The sequence below is a fragment of the Callithrix jacchus genome, chromosome 11 (genome assembly GCF_049354715.1).
Source record: "Callithrix jacchus isolate 240 chromosome 11, calJac240_pri, whole genome shotgun sequence".
Classification (NCBI taxonomy): domain Eukaryota; kingdom Metazoa; phylum Chordata; class Mammalia; order Primates; family Cebidae; genus Callithrix; species Callithrix jacchus.
The window spans coordinates 77990963-78007627 of record NC_133512.1 but is presented as its reverse complement, the minus strand read 5'-3'; the positions used below and the strand labels follow the sequence as shown (position 1 = coordinate 78007627).

General features: G+C 40.0%; 1 protein-coding gene across 5 annotated transcripts in view; it reads left to right on the top strand.

The window, feature by feature from the left end:
* The window catches only part of COG5 (component of oligomeric golgi complex 5), a 377608-nt gene that overhangs the window by 13909 nt on the left and 347034 nt on the right, over positions 1-16665 (top strand). For all 5 annotated transcript variants that reach the window (XM_078343129.1, XM_078343126.1, XM_078343128.1 and 2 more), the window contains exon 5: positions 68-137. In XM_078343129.1, coding sequence (XP_078199255.1) covers positions 68-137 — 70 coding nt within the window. The remainder of the gene's footprint in view (positions 1-67; positions 138-16665) is intronic.

Here is a 16665-nt window from a genome sequence, read left to right as displayed (position 1 = left end):
AGAAGATTTTTATCTGTTGATATTTTGAAAATGATTTTCTTCTCACTCCTCTCTTTTTTTCATTTAGGATAAAAGCAAAAATTGTTGATCCATACAATAAGATAGTTGCCCGTACTGCACAACTCGCAAGACTTCAGGTAGTTTCTTACTTTTATTTCTTTATACTTTATTATTCATTTTGTTTTCATAAATGGACAAAATTTAAGAGTATGAGTTTTGAAGAAGTCTGAGAATGGAAACAGAAGGTAAGAGGAAAAATACTAAAAAGCCTTAAGATGTCTAGCTCAAAAAATAAAAACCTAGAGTAAATTCTTACCACTGTCATTGCAGTATATAATGGTTTACTAACTTATTTGTCTTCTTCAATTTCTTTCATCAATGTTTTATAGCTTTCAGTGTATAGTGCTTCACCTCCTTGGTTAAATTTATTTCCAACTTTTTTTTTTTGTAGCTATTGTAAATGGGAAATGGTATTGTTTTCCACATTATTTCTTTGGATAGTTTCTTGTTAGTGTGTAGAAATGCTGCTGATTTTTGTATGTTGATTTTGTATCCTCTGACTTTATGCATTTATTCTAGCACTCTTTTGGTGGAGTCTTTAGGGTCCTTTATCTAATTTTCTATGTAAAGGATCATGCTGTTTGCAAACAGGGACAATTTTACTTCCTTTTAGGTTTGGGTGCCTTTTATTTCTGTCTTGCCTAATGGCTCTGGTCAGGACTTCCAGTGCTATGTTGAACAGTGGTGGTGAGAGTACACATCCTTGTCTTGTTCCTGATGTAAGAGGACAAGCTTTCAACTTTTTACTGTTGATTATGATGTTAGTTGTGGGCATGTCATATATGGCCTTTATTGTGTTGAGGTACATTCCTTGTATAGCAGGTTTTTTGAGTTTTTAACATGATGTGTTGTTGAATTTTATCAAGCACCTTTTCTGCATCTATCCAAGTGATCATATGGTTTTTGCCTTTCTTTCTGTTAATGTGGTGAATCATTTATTGATTTGCACATGTTGAACCATCCTTGTTACCCACAGATAAATCTCACTTGATCATGGTGAATGATTCTTCTAATGTGGTATTGAATTTGATTGGCTAGTATTTTTTTGAGGATTTTGTGTCTTTGTTGATCAGGATTATTGACCTGTAATTTTCTTTTCAGTGTCTTTGTCTGGCATTGAGAGCAGTGTAATACTGGCCTAATAAAATGAGTTTAGATGTATTTTTCCATCTTTTACTTTTTTTTTAGGGAGAGCTCTAGAAGGATTGGTATTTTCGTTTAAATGTTTGGTAGAATTCAGCAGTAAAGCCATCAAGTTCTGGGCTTCCCTTTGTTGGGAGACCTTTTATTACTGATTTAATCTCTGTACTCATTATTGATCTGTTCAGAGTTTGTTTCTTTATGATTCAATTTTTGTAAGTTGTATATATCTAGAAATGTATGTTTCTTCTAAGGTATCCAATTTGTTGGCATATAATTGTTCATAGTAATTTCTTATTCTTTATATTTTTGTAATACCAGTTAAAATGTTTCCCTTTTCATTTCTGGTTTTATTTATTTGAGACTTCTTTTTCCTTAGTCTAGCTTCATTGATTTTGTTTATCTTTTCAAAAAACCAACTCTTACAGCCGGGCATGGTGACATGTCTATAGTCCCAGATACTTGAGAGGCTGAGGGAGAATAATTGCTTGAGTCTGGAAGGTGGAAGTTATAGTGAGCTAAGATTGTGCCACTGAACTCCAGCCTGGGCAACAGAGTGGACCTTGTCTCAAAGAAAACCAAAAACCAAAAAACAAACCAAAAACACACAACTCTTAGTTTTATTAATCTTTATTGTTTTCCTAGTCTATATTTATTTCTGTCCTGATCTTTATTATTTTCTTCCTTCTACTAACTTTGGGCTTTGTTTGTTCTTTTTCTAGTTCTCGAGGTTTAATGTTAGGTTATTTATTTGAAATCTTTTTTGATGTAGACATTTATTGCTGTGAACTTTCTTCTTTGAACTGCTTTTGCTGCATCCCATAACTTTTGGTATGTGGTATGTCTGTTTTCATTTGTCTCAAGATATTTTAAATTTCTCTTCTAATTTCTTTTTTGTCTATTGGTTGCTCATGAGCATGGTTTATTTTTTTGAGAATTTTTTGGTGGATTTTTCGAAATCTGTCCTGTTACTGATTTCTAGTTTAATACCATTGTGGTTGGAAAAGATATTTAATATGATCTCAGTCTTCTTAAGTTTATGAAGCCTTATTTTGTGGTCTGACATATGGTCTATCCTGAAAAAAGTTCCATGTGCTTTTGAGAAGAATATGTGTTCTGCCGCTATTGGGTGGAATGTTCTGTATTTCAGTTTATTTGGTCTAGAGTGTAGTTAAAGTCTGTTGTTTTAGTATTGATTTGTTTTCTTTCTTCCTTTCTTTTTTGAAATGGAGTCTCACTCTGTCACCCAGGCTAGAGTGCAGTGGCCTGATCTCTGCTCACTGCAACCTCCACCTCCCCGGTTCAGGCTATTCTCCTGCCTCAGCCTCCTGAGTAGCTGGGATTACAGGCACCTGCCACCACGCTTGACTAATTTTTGTTATTTTAGTAGATGGCGATTTGCCATGTTGTCCAGGCTGGTCTTGAACTCCTGACCTCAGGTGATCTGCTCGCTGTGGCATCCCCAAGGGCTGGGGTTACAGGTGTGAGCCACTGTAACCGGCCTGTTTTCTTTCAGCGCTTTGAATAGATTATACCTGTCTCTCCTGGCTCCTAAGATTTATACTGGGAAATCTGTTCATAGCCATCTTGGAATTCCTTTTTATGTGATATGCTTTTCTCTTGCTGCTTTCAAGATCCTTTCTGTTTTTTATTTTTAACAATTTGATATAATATATCTTAGTGTAGTCTTGTTTACCTTGAACCTGATTGGAGATCTTTGAGCTTCCTATACTTGGATATTATTTTATCTTTCCACAGATTTGGGGAGTTTTTGTTACTATTTTTTAAAATAAACTTTCTTCTTTCTCTGCTCCTTCTGGGATACTCACAATATATGAATTGGTTTATTTGATGGTATTACATAATTCTCAAAGGCTTTCTTCACTCTTTTTAATTCTTTTTGTTCCTCTGACTGGATCACTTCAAGTAACCCCTTTTCAAGCCCAGTGATTCTTTTGTTTGTTGAGTCTACTGTTGAAGCTCTCTGGAATTTTTTTAGTTCAGTCATTGTGTTCTTTAGCTCTAGAATTTCAGTTTGGTTCTTTTTTTTATGGTTTCTGTTTTTTGTTGAACTTCCCATTTTGTTTATTGTTTTCCTGATTTTGTATACTTGTCTATTTGTATTTTTCTTGTAGTTCATAGAGTTTTTAAAAAAATGATTTTTTTGAGTTATTTGTCAGGCAACTCATAAACCTTGATTTTTTTTTTTTTGAGATGGAGTTTTGCTCTTGTTACCCAGGCTGGAGTGCAATGGCGCGATCTCCGCTCACTGCAACCTCCGCCTCCTGGGTTCAGGCAATTCTCCTGCCTCAGCCTCCAGAGTAGCTGGGATTACAGGCACACACCACCGTGTTCAGCTAATTTTTTTGTATTTTTAGTAGAGACGGGGTTTCAGCATGTTGACCAGATGGTCTCGATCTCTTGACCTCGTGATCACCCGTCTCGGCCTCCCAAAGTGCTGGGATTACAGGCTTAAACCTCAATTTTTTTTAATGTTGGTTCTTTTGGTGGTGATATGTTTCTCTGATAGTAATTCTTGTTGCCTTGTGTTGGTGCCTGCAGATTTGAAGAAGTAGGAACTTATTCCACTCTTTTCAGACTCGCTCTGGCTGGGAAAGTTCTTTACCAGTTAACTTGACCAGAGATTTGGCTAGCTTTCTGGTGTGGTCTGTGGGCAGGCTTACTGTTGGTGTCTTCAGGCAGGCTGTCATACCTAGGTCAGCAGGTGCACAGGTCTTATGCCTGGGTCCATGAGGTTTGGTCTGCAGACTATATTTACTGGGGCAAATGTGCGTCAAGTTGGCTGGAGCAGACTTAGATCCAGGGTCCACAGTGCCACCTGGCCCCCTGTGGAGTTAGAGCCATTGACTAGTAGGGGCCTAGTCCACAAGAGCTGGTCTGAAGCCTGGTTCCTCAGGAGTTGACCTGGCACTGGGACCAGCCTTGAACTTGAATTTGCAGCAGTCAGTTGCTGGAATGGGCCTGGCACCTGGGACCATGGGGCCTGGCTTGGAGCCTGAGTCCACAGGCCTGGCTTGGCACTGGGGTGGGCCTAAAGCCTGTGAGTCAGGCCTGGGTCCTGGGTTTACCAGGGTTAGCCTGGAGTTTGGGTTTGGAGGGGTGGTCCTGGAGCCTTGGTTTGTTAAAGTAAGCCTGGACTCTGGGTCCACTGAAGGCTGGGGTCTGTGGGTGCTTGCTTTGTGCCTAGACCCATGAGGGTCTATATGGAGGTTGGGCGAGCCTCTGGCCTGGAGGCTGGACCACTGAGGCAGGTATGAGTCATTTGGCCTTGGGGGCTGGCCTGGCACTAGGTTCTGCTGGGATGAGCCTGGATCTTGGGTTTGCCAGAGGAGGCTGGACTTTGTGTCTGCTGGAGTGTGGGGCTGCAGGGGCTAACTTGGAATGTAGACTCCTAGGGCAGGCCTAGAGCCTGTGTCCGTGGGTGCTGGTCTGGTGTCTGAGGCTACAGGTGCCAACCTGATGCTGGGTCAGGCCTGGTGTTTGGGGCAACGTGGGCTGGTCTGGAGCATGAGGCTTCAGGGGCTGCGCTGGTACTGGAAGTCTGTGTGCTAACTAAGGCTACTGTAAAGTCTGGGGCTATGTGGGGTTGCTTGGTGTTTAGTTGGGCCTAGAGCTACAGGGGCCAACCTGGGGCCTGAGTTGGGATGAGCCTGAAGCTGACGGTTGGTCTGGGGCCTTGGGTCACTGGGGGCAGCCTGGTAGTGGACTAGGCCAAGAGATGTAGTCTGGAATTACTGGCCTGAAATTGGGATGGGGCAGCCTGCCCAGCATCATTTTAATGGAGCACACCTGGTGTCGGGGACGGAGGCAAAGTCCAATGCTCAATCTTTCTCTTTTCTCTATTCATTGAGTATCTGTCTCCTTGCTAGCTGCCTGATATTGGGGGACACAGATAATATGACACTGTCCTTCTGACTCTTTTCAGTGTGTCTCTTTTTTTCTGTGCTATATTCAGGTGCTATAATGTCTCACCTGGTTTCTTTAACTTATGTGAAGATACTTTCATGTATGGATAGTGGTTCAAATTAATGTGTCTGCAAGCTGGAGTCCTGGAGAGTCTTCTTCTGCCACCTTACTAATGTCACTGTTTTTGTTTTGAGACAGAGTTTTGCTCTGCCACCTAGGTTGGAGTGCCATGGAGCAAATTTGGCTCACTGCAGCCTCCACCTTTCAGGTTCAAGGATTCTACTGCCTTAGCCTCCTCAGTAGCTGTGATTACAGGTACCTGCCACCACATTCGGCTATTTTTTGTTGTTGTTGTGTTTTTAATAGAAACAGGGTTCACCATGTTGGCCAGGCTGGTCTTGAACTCCTGACCTCAAGTGATCCACCTTCCTCAGCCTCCCAAAGTGCTGGGATTACAGGTGTGAGCCACTGTGCCCAGCCTTGCTTGTAGTTTTGCTTCATTTTTATTGCTGTAGAATATGTCATTATATGAATATTCTGCTTATGGACTTTGGATTGTTTCCAGATTGGGATCATTTTGAATAATACAGCTATGAAAGTTTTTTTTATAAATGTATTTTTTCTCATGCTAATACCCTTTTCTGTAAGTTATATCCTGGGAATGAGATTTCTGGGCTATAGGGTTTCTGATTTTCAACTTTATTAGATAATGCCAAAATATTTTACCAAATGGTTATACCACATAGGCTATCAGTAGATGAAAGTTCCTTTTGGTTTGTGTCCTTGCTAACACTTACTCTTGTCAGACTTCTTAGTTTTTGCTAATATTTTAGGTGTGTGGTGGTATCTCACTGTTGTTTTGTTTTTTGAAGGACTAATTACTAAGGAGACTGAATCCCTTGTAAGTCATCTATTATGTGTATTTCAGATATTCCTGTGTCTACCTTTTTTTTTCTCCTTCTCTCTCATGTTGTTGGAGAGAAGTTACATTTATCTAATTTTCTTTTATGGTTAGTTCTCTTTTATGAAAAATTCTCGCAAGAGAACTTTCTCTTCCCTGAAGTTATGAAGGTACTGTATATTGCCTTAAAAACCTGTGTTGTTTTGTCTCATATGTTTAGATCTCATAGGTTTAGATAATCTACCTGAAATTGCTTATAAATTTGCTAATCTTTTTTTTCAAGTGTCTAATCTATTATTAATCCCATTCTGTGTATTTTAAAATTTTACATAATGTGATTTTCATCTCTAGTATTTACATTTGTGTCTTTTTATATCTTCTGTTTCCGTTATGACATTTATATTTCAATTTCATTTATATACATACAAATACAAACACACACAGGTGTATATATATATTTTTTGAGACAGGATTCCACTCTGTCACCCAGGTTGGAGTGCAGTGGTGTGATCTCAACTCACTGCAATCTCTGCCTCCCAGGCCCAAGCTACCCTCCTACCTCTGCCTCCTGAGTAGCTGAGACTATAGGCATGTACCACCACACCCAGCTAACTTTTGTATTTTTTGTAGAGACCTGGTTTTGTCGTGTTGCCCAGGCTGATCTCGAACTCCTAAGGTGAAGCATGCCACCTGTGTCAGCCTCCCAAAGCGCTGGGATTATAAGCATGGGCCACTGTGTCTGGCTGACATTTATGTTTTCATTTACCTTCTTAAGCATACACATTTATAAATTTTTTTTTTTTGAGGTGGAGTCCCGCTCTGTTGCCGAGGCTGGAGTGCAGTGGCACAGTGTTGGCTCACTGCAACGTCTGCCTCCCGGGTTCAGATGATTCTCCTGCTTAAGCCTCCTGAGTAGCTGGGATTACAGGTGTGTGCCACCACACCTAGCTAAAATTTGAATTTTGAGTAGAGATGGGGTTTCACCATGTTGGCCAGGCTAGTCTCCAATTCCTGACCTCAGGTGATTTGTACACCTCAGGCTCCCAAAGTGCTAGGATTACAGGTGTGAGCCACTGTGCCCAGCCTGTAAAATATATTTTAACATGTACTTCTTAATTATTTCTAGGTTTGTTTTTGTTGATTGACTTTTCTTGTTATGGGCTTTATGTCTTTTGCCTCTTTACATTCCTGGTAATTTTTTATTGGCTATTGGAAATGTGTGCTATATGTTTAGGGTTTCTAGATTATTTTAAATTTCATTTAAGTAGTGTTGGACTTTTTTCTGCTTCACACTTAAGTTACTTGGAATCAGTTTGATCTTTTGAAAAAACTATAATTGAAAAAAATTTTTTTTTTAAGACAGGGACTTGCTCTCTGTCACTTGGGCTGGAGAATAGTGGGGCAGTCTTGACTCACCGTAACCTCCAACTGCTGGGCTCAAGCAATCCTCCTGTCCCGGCCTCCCAAGTAGCTGGGTCTACAGGTGCACACTACCATCCCTAGCTATTTATTTTTATTTTTTGTAGACATGGGAGTCTCACCATGTTGCCTAGGCTGGGCTCAAACTCCTGGCCTCAAGTGATTCTTCTACCCTGGCCTCCCAAAATGCAGGGATTACAGGCGTGAGCCACCATTGATCTTTTTGAGACTGAGTTTTAGTACAGGTCCAAAACAGCCTTTAGCCTGGGGCTAGTTTAGCCTTGTTTACTATTAGGTCTTTCTACTGTGGTTGGTGGGAACATGTGTGAGCTCTGTGAGTTGTTACCAGTGTTTCTTTTCCTGTGCTTCCTCTCACACATGCACAGATTGGTACTCAGAAGACTTGAAGCTATTTTTCTGCTTATTTCCACAACCTCTTTTTTTGCAGCTTCTTTTTCTCCAATTCTCCGCCCACAAACTAGCTTTTTTGGCTTTCTTGAAGTGTAATCTCTGCATCCCAACTTCAGAGAGACTCATGCTCTGTTTCCCTTTCTTTCCCTTCCCTTTGCTGTGGCCTGAAAATGGTCTCCCAGTGGTAATCTGAACCAGTTGTTAACCTCATTTTCTTGTTTCTCTCAAAGATCACAGTCCTGTGTTTTCTGTTGTCCAACTATTGTCCAATTATTTGTTCCCATTGTCCTAAAATTATTTTGTGTATTTTGTTCAATTTTCTAGTTGTTTAAAATTGAAAGGTTTAATCCTATTCCATCATTGTTAGAAGTCACATTCATTATTAAAAATTGAGTTATAAGTTATGTACCATAAAATAATCACTTCAACATGTACAGTTTAAGGGTTTTTACTATATTCACAAGATTGTGTCTTGTGAATATATTCTATCTAATTATACTGTAATGTCATCTAGTGCCAGAATATTTTCATTACCCAAAAAAGAAACTCTGTGCCCATTTGCAGTTACTCCCTGTATCTATGTCTGTACTCAAAGCTCTAAACCACTGATCTGAAGTCTTTCTTTTTGGATTTCCCTATTCAGGACATTTCATATAATGGATCATTTATTATGTGGCATTTGGCTTTTTTTTTTTTTTTTAATTATTATTAACCTAGATATTTATTTAAGAGTTACGGAAAAATTTTTTTTTTTTTTAAATTTTTAATTGCATTTTAGGTTTTGGGGTACATGAGCAGAACATGCAAGACAGTTGCGTAGGTACACACATGGCAGTGTGTTTTGCTTCCTTTCTCCCCTTCACCCACATTTGGCATGTCTCCCCAGGCTATCCTTCCCCTCCCACTGGCCCTCCCCTTTTCCCCCCAATAGACCCCAGTGTTTAGTACTCCCCTCCCTGTGTCCATGTGTTCTCATTTTTCATCACCCGCCTATGAGTGAGAATATGCGGTGTTTCATTTTCTGTTCTTGTGTCAGTTTGCTGAGGATGATGTTCTCCAGATTCATCCATGTCCCTACAAACGACACAAACTCATCATTTCTGATTGCTGCATAATATTCCATGGTGTATATGTGCCACATTTTTCCAATCCAGTCTATTGTCAATGGGCATTTGGATTGATTCCAGGTCTTTGCTATTGTAAACAGTGCTGCAATGAACATTCGTGTACATGTGTCCTTATAGTAGAACGAATTATAGTCCTTTGGATATATACCCAGTAATGGGATTGCTGGGTCAAATGGAATTTCTATTTCTAAGGCCTTGAGGAATCGCCACACCGTCTTCCACAATGGTTGAACTAATTTACACTCCCACCAACAGTGTAAAAGTGTTCCTTTTTCTCCACATCCTCTCCAGCACAGGAGTCCAGGAATTTATCCATTTCTTCCAGGTTTACTAGTTTATGTGCATAGAGTTGTTTGTAATATTCTCTGATGATGGTTTGAATTTCTGTGGAATCTGTGGTGATTTCCCCTTTATCATTTTTTATTGCATCTAGTTGGTTGTTCTTTCTTTTCTTTTTAATCAATCTGGCTAGTGGTCTGTCTATTTTGTTGATCTTTTAGCTCACAAAAGTTTCTCGTTATCCATCTTCTGAAGTCTAATTCCGTCATTTCGTCACAGTCATTCTCCGTCCAGCTTTGTACCCTTGCTGGTGAGGAGTTTTGGTCTTTTCTAGGAGGCGAGGTGTTCTGGTTTCGGGTGTTTTCCTCCTTTTTGCGCTGGTTTCTTCCCATCTTTGTGGATTTATCCACTTGTCGTCTGCGTAGTTGCTGACTTTTCGATTGGGTCTCTGAGTGGTCACCCAGTTTGTTGATGATGAAGTATTTCTGTTACTTGGTTTTCCTTCTACCAGTCTAGCCCCTTCGCTGTATGACCGCTGAGGTCCACTCCAGGCCCTGCTTGTCTGGGGTGCACCTATAGCAGCTGCGGAAAAGCGAGGGATGCTACCAGTTTCTTTTTCTGCTATCTTTGTCCCAGAATGATGCCTGCCAAATGTCAGTCTTTTGGATATAGAGGGGTCAGGGAGCTGCTTGAGGAGACAGTCTGTACTTTGTAGGAGCTCAATTGCTGAGCTGTGAGCTCTGTTGTTCATTCAGGGCTGATAGGCTGAAAAAAACCCTTTTCTTCTCAGATGCTCTGTCTCGGGGGGGTGGGGGGGGTTGAGGCTTTACTTGTGAGTGTCTGCCTCGCTGTCCTGCCCAGCTAGGAGGCAGTCAAGTCACTTTTTGCCTGCTGAGGCTGCGCCCTGCTGGTGTGAGGTTCGCCCTGTTGCTGCAGGCTGTTCCCTTCTGCTTCGGTCTCTGCCCTGTTGCCACGGGCTACGCTCTGCTGCTGAGTCTCTCTGTTGTACCGGGTTGCTTCGGCAATGGCAGGCTAGTCAGCAATGGGCGTGTACCTCAGTGGGGGCTGATTGCCTCGGTAATGGCGGACGCCCCTCCCCTGCGGAGCTGTGCTTTAAGATAACCTCCTCACCGGGAGGGTTTGGAATTGCCGTTTTGTTTGACGCACTTTGCTAGCCCAAACGCTTTGTCCCTGGGATTTCCTGGGCTGGCTCACTGCCCAAGTCCCCTTCAGTCTCAAGTTTAGCCCTCCCAGGTCTCAGTTTGCCGGTTCAACAGGGCACCCGTAACAGTGCGCTTTTGTATGGAGCGCTGTGGAGTGCCTCTGCGCTCCGGCGCAGGCCGGAGCTGCACCGGCTGCCGGCTACACCAGCCGAGACCTCTGCCTGGCGTCTCGCGTCTCGCGTCTCTTTTATACCTGGGAATTTCCCCGTTCTGTGGGTAACTAAGATCCGTCTGGAAATGCATCCCCGACTCACCCTCTCCGTGCGTCCAGCGAGAGCTTCAATCCTGGTTGTTCTCACAGCGCTATCTTGAGTCCTCCCCGGCATTTGGCTTCTTAATGTAATGTTTTCAAGGTTCATCCATATTGTAGTATATGTCAGTACAGTAAGTTCTTAATGTCACTGATAGGTTCTTGGAAACTACAATTTTAAGTAGAAGAACATACAGCAGGTCCTTGAATAACATGTCATTTTGTTGTAACACTGAGGAGGAAAAAAAAATAGGTGTTATTATATGTTGCTTTGTTGTTGTTTTTTGAGACAGTTTGCTCTGTTATCTAGGCTGGAGTGCAGCCTCTTGAGTAGCTGGGACTGCAGGCATGCACCATCACGGCCAGCTTTTTTTTTTTTTAATTTTTTTTTTAGACAGGGTCTCACTATGTTGCCCAGACTGGTTTCAGACTTCTGAACTCAAATGATCCTTCTGCCTCAGACTCCCAAAGTGGTGAGATTATAGGTGTGAGCCTGGTCCATTGTTTTCACTTAAAGTCAGAAGAACCAGTTGATGATGTTTAATAAGGACTTAGGTACTTAGTTCCTTTTTATGGTCAAATAATACATAATTATATGAATATATCACATTTTTGTGTATCCATTCAGTTTGTTTATCCTTTCATCAGTTGATGGATATTTAGGTGGTTTCTACTTTTTAACTATTTTAGATATACTGCTGTGAACAAACTTTGCATAAATAATATTTATGTGGCCTTTTCTTTTTTTTAATTCTCTTGGGTGTATACCTGATAGCATATTATGCTAGGTCATATGCTAATTCTGTATTTAACATTTTTAGGAATGCCAAACTATATCCAAGGCAGCTGAACTGTTTTCCATTGTTACCAGTGAAGATTCCAATTTCTCTGTTCTTTCTTTTTCCAATATTGCCATCTTTTGAAGGGGCATCATTGTCTTGGGTACATACCTGAGATTGATTATCTCACCTATGGAAAACTAAGAAGCAGATGCACAGATAGGTTCAGAGTGGAAGTTTAATAGGCAAAAGAAAGAGAAGAGCTCTCTCTGATGCAGAGAGAGGGGTCCTGGAGAAATGGATTGCTGCTTCTGTGATGAAATGCAGTGGGTTTCATAGACAAGCTTGAGGAGGTGGTATCTAACTTACATAGCACATGAAAGATTGGTGGGACCTGGTGTGCTGTTTGCATAGCATATGAAAAAGCTGGCCGCCCCACTCTAATCTTTTATTATGAAGATTCTCTACCTGGCTGGTGCTATGCTGTCTCCCTCTTTACTGTACATGTGGTGACAGAAGATGGAGTCTCCATGTTGAACCTACCTGGCTTCCATGTAGCCGTTTTTTGTTGGCACAGTTGCTGGCATTCACCTGTGCAATTTCCAGCTCTCTTATCTATGTCTGCAGCTTGAGTTTTCAGGCTGCTCTTTGTTAGAAAAGAAATTATTTTGGGGCTACTTTTCTTAAAAGGGAAATTCTGCCAAGGAATCTGTTGTCCTTACTATCTTCCTAAATAATTTCTTTCTATCTCCTGTATCATTATTGGGTATGAAGTAGTATCTGATTGTCATTTTGATTTGCATTTTCCTAATGGCTAATGATATTGAGCATCTTCTATGGTGCCTTTTGGCCATTTACATATCTTCTTTGGAGAAATGTCTATTCACGTAATTATTTGCTCTGTTTTTTTCTTTCTTTTTTATTATACTTTAGGTTTTGGGATACATGTGCAGACCATGCAGGTTTGTTACATAGGTATACATGTGCTGTGGTGGTTTGCTGCACCCACCAATCCGTCATCTACCTTAGGTATTTCTCCTAATGCTATCCCTCCCCTTGCTCCCCACCCACCGACAGGCCCTGGTGTGTGATGTTCCCCTTCCTGTGCCCATACGTTCTCATTGGTCAGCTCCCACTATGAGTGAGAACATGCAGTGTTTGGTTTTCTGTTCCTATGTTAGTTTGCTGAGAATGATGGTATCCAGCTTCATCCATGTCCCTGCAAAGGATGTGAACTCATTCTTTTTACAGCTGCATAGTATTCCATGGTGTATATGTGCCACATTTTCTTTGTCCAAATGGGCATTTGAGTTGGTTCGAAGTCTTTGCTATTGTGAATAGTGCTGCAATAAACATATGTGTGTGTGTGTCTTTATATTAGAACGATTTGTAATCCTTTGGGTATATACCTAGTAATGGGATTGCTGGGTCAAATGGTTTTCTTGTTCTAGATCTTTGAGGAGTTACCACACTGTCTACCACAATGGTTGAACTAATTTACATTCCCACCAACAGTTAAAAGCGTTCCTATTTCTCCACATCCTCTCCAGCATCTGTTGTAACCTGATTTTTTAATGATCGCCATTCTAACTGGCATGAGATGGTATCTCATTGTGGTTTTGATTTGCATTTCTCTAATGCTCAGGGATGATTAGCATTTTTTCATGTTTTTTGGCCACATAAACATCTTCTTTTGAAAAGTGTCTGTTCATATCCTTTGCCCACTTTTTGATGGGGTTGTTTTTTTCTTGTAAATTTGTTTAAGTTCCTTGTACATTCTGGATATTAGCCCTTTGTCAGATGGGTAGATTGCAAAAATTTTTTCTCTTCTGTAGGTTGCTTGTTCACTCTGATTATAGTTTCTTTTGCTGTGCAGAAACTCTTTAGTTTAATTAGATCCCATTTGTCAATTTTGACTTTTGTTGCCATTGCTTTTGGTGTTTCAGTCATAAAGTGTTTATCCATGCCTATGTCCTAAATGTATAGCCTAGGTTTTCTTCTAGGGTTTTTATGGTTTTAGGTCTTATATTTAAATCTTTAACCTATCTTGAGTTAATTTTAGTGTAAGGTGTAAGGAAGGGGTCCAGTTTCAGTTTTCTGCATATGGCTAGACATTTTTCCCAACAGCATGTATTAAATAGGGAATCCTTTCCCCATTGTTTGTTTTTATTAGGTTTGTCAAAGATCTGATGATTGTAGATGTGTGGTGTTATTTCTAAGGCCTCTTTTCTGTTCCATTGATCTATATCTCTGTTTTGGTACCAGCACCATGCTGTTTTGGTTAATGTAGCGTTGTAGTATACTTTGATGTAACGTAGCATGATGCTTCCAGCTTTGTTCATTTTGCTTAGAATTGTCTTGGCTATATGGGCTCTTTTTTGGTTTCATATGAAATTTAAAGTGTTTTTTTTTTTTTCTAATTCTGTGAAGAAAGTCAATGGTAGCTTGTTGGGAATAGCATTGAATCTGTAAATTACTTTGGGCAGTATGGCCATTTTCATGACATTGATTTTTCCTGTCTATGAGCATGGAATGTTTTTCCTTTGTTTGTGTCCTCTCTTATTTCCTTGAGCAGTGAGTTTGTAGTTGTCCTTGAAGAGGTCCTTCACATCTCTTGTAAGGTATTCCTAGGTATTTTATTCTCTTTGTAGCAATTGTGAATAGGAGCTTGCTCATGATTTGGCTCTCTCTTTGTTATTGGTATATAGGAATGCTTGTGATTTTGCACATTCATTTGTATCTTGCAACTTTGCTGAAATTCCTTATCAGCTTAAGGAGTTTTGGGGCTGAGACATAGGGTTTTCTAAATATGCAATCATGTCATCTGCAAACAGAGACAACTTGACTTTCCCTCTTCCTATCTGAATATCCTTTCTTTCTTTCTCTTCCCTGATTGCCCTGGCCAGAGCTTGAAATACTATGTTGAATAGGAGTGGTGAGAGAGGGCATCTTTGTCTTGTACTGGTTTTCAAAGGGAATGTTTCCAGCTTTTGCCCATTCAGTATGATATTGGCTGGGGGTTTATCACGAATAGCTCTTATTATTTTGAGATATGTTCCATCAGTATCGAGTTTGTTGAGTGTTTTTAGCATGAAGCGATGTTGAATTTTATGGAAGGCTGTTTATCTATTGAGATAATCGTGTAGTTTTTGTCATTGGTTCTGTTTATGTGATGGATTATATTTATTGACATGCGTATATTGAATCAACATTGCATTGCAGGGATGATGCTGACTTGATCGTGTCAGATAAGCTTTTCAATGTGCTGCTGGATATTGTTTGCCAGTATTTGAGGATTTTTGTGTTGATGTTCATCAGGGATACTGGTCTGAAATTTTCTTTTTCTCTTGTGTGTCTGTTAGGTTTTGGTATCAGATTACCTCATAAAATGAATTGGGAAGGAGTCCCTTTTTTTCTGTTGTTTGGAATAGTTTCAGAGGGAATGGTACCAGCTCCTCTTTGTACCTTTGGTAGAATTCGGCTGTGAATCTGTCTGATCCTGGGCTTTTTTGGTTGGTAGGCTATTAATTACTGCCTTAACTTCAGCTCTTATTATTGGTCTATTCAGGGATTCGACTTCTTTCTGGTTTAGTCTTGGGAGGGTGTATGTGTCCAGGAATTTGTCCATTTCTTTTAGATTTTCTCATTTATTTGCATAGGGGTGTTTATAGTATTCTCTGATGAGAATCAGAGACTTCTCATGAGAGAATACTTTTGTATTCTTGTGGTTGTTTGTATTCTTGTGGGATTGGTGGTTATCTGCCCTTTATCATTTTTTATTGTGCCTATTTGATTCTTCTCTCTTTTCTTTTTTATTAGTCTGGCTAGCACTCTTGTTAATCATTTCAAAAAACCAGCTCCTGAATTTCATTGATTTTTTTTTTTGAAGTTTTTTTTCGTGTCTCTATCTCCTTCAGTTTTGCTGTGATCTTAGTTGTTTGTTGTCTTCTGCTTGCTTTAGAATTTGTTTGCTCTTGCTTCTCTAGTTCTTTTCATTGTGATGTTAGGTTGTCAATTTTAGATTTTTCCTGATTTCTCCTGTGGGCATTTAGTGCTATAAATTTCCCTATAAATACAGCTTTAGCAGTGTCCCAGAGAGTCTGGTACATTGTGTCTTTGTTCTCATTGGTTTCAAAGAACTTATTTATTTCTGCCTTAATTTCATTATTTACCCAGTAGTCATTCAGCAGCAAGTTGTTCAGTTTCCGTAGTTATGCGGTTTTGAGTGAGTTTTTTAATCCTGAGTTTTACTTTGATTGCACTGTGGTCTGAGAGACTGTTTGTTATGATTTCCGTTCTTTTGCATTTGCTAGGAGTGTTTTACTTCCAATTATGTAGTTGATTTTAGAATAAGTGCTGTGTGGTGCTGAGAAGAAAGTATATTCTGTGGATTTGGGGTGGAGAGTTCTGTAAATGTCTATTAAGTCTGCTTGGTCTGGACCTGAGTTCAAGTCCTGAATATCCTTGTTAATTTTCTGTGTTGTTGATCTGTGTAATACTGACAGCGGGGTGTGTCTAAGTCTTTTTGTAGGTCTCTAAGAACTTACTTTACGAATCTGAGTGCTCCTGTTTTAGGTGCATATATATTTAGCATAGTTAGCTCTTCTTGTTGCATTGGTCCCTTTACCATTATGTAATACCCTCTTTTTTGATCTTTGTTGGTTTAAAATCTGGGTTTTATCAGAAAGTAGGATTGCAAACCCTGCTTTTTTTTTTTTTTTTTTTTTGGGCTTCCCATTTGCTTGGTAAATCTTCTGTTCCTTTATTTTGAGCCTTTATGTGTCTTTGCACATGAGATGGGTCTCCTGAATACAGCACACCAATGGGTCTTGACTCTTTATGCAATTTGTCAGTCTTTGCCTTTTAACTGGGGCATTTAGCCCATTTACATTTGACGTTAATACTGTATGTGAATTTGATCCTATCATTATGATGCTAGCTATTTTGCCAATTAGTTGATGCAGACTCTTCATAGTGTTGATGGTCTTTACAATTTGATACGTTTTTGCGGTGGCTGGTACTGGTTTTTCCTTTTCATATTGAGTGCTTCCTTGGGAGCTCTCAGCATTTGCTTGTCAGTAAAGGATTTTATTTCTCCTTCACTTATGAAGCATCGTTTGGCTGGATATGAAATTCTGGGCTGAAAATT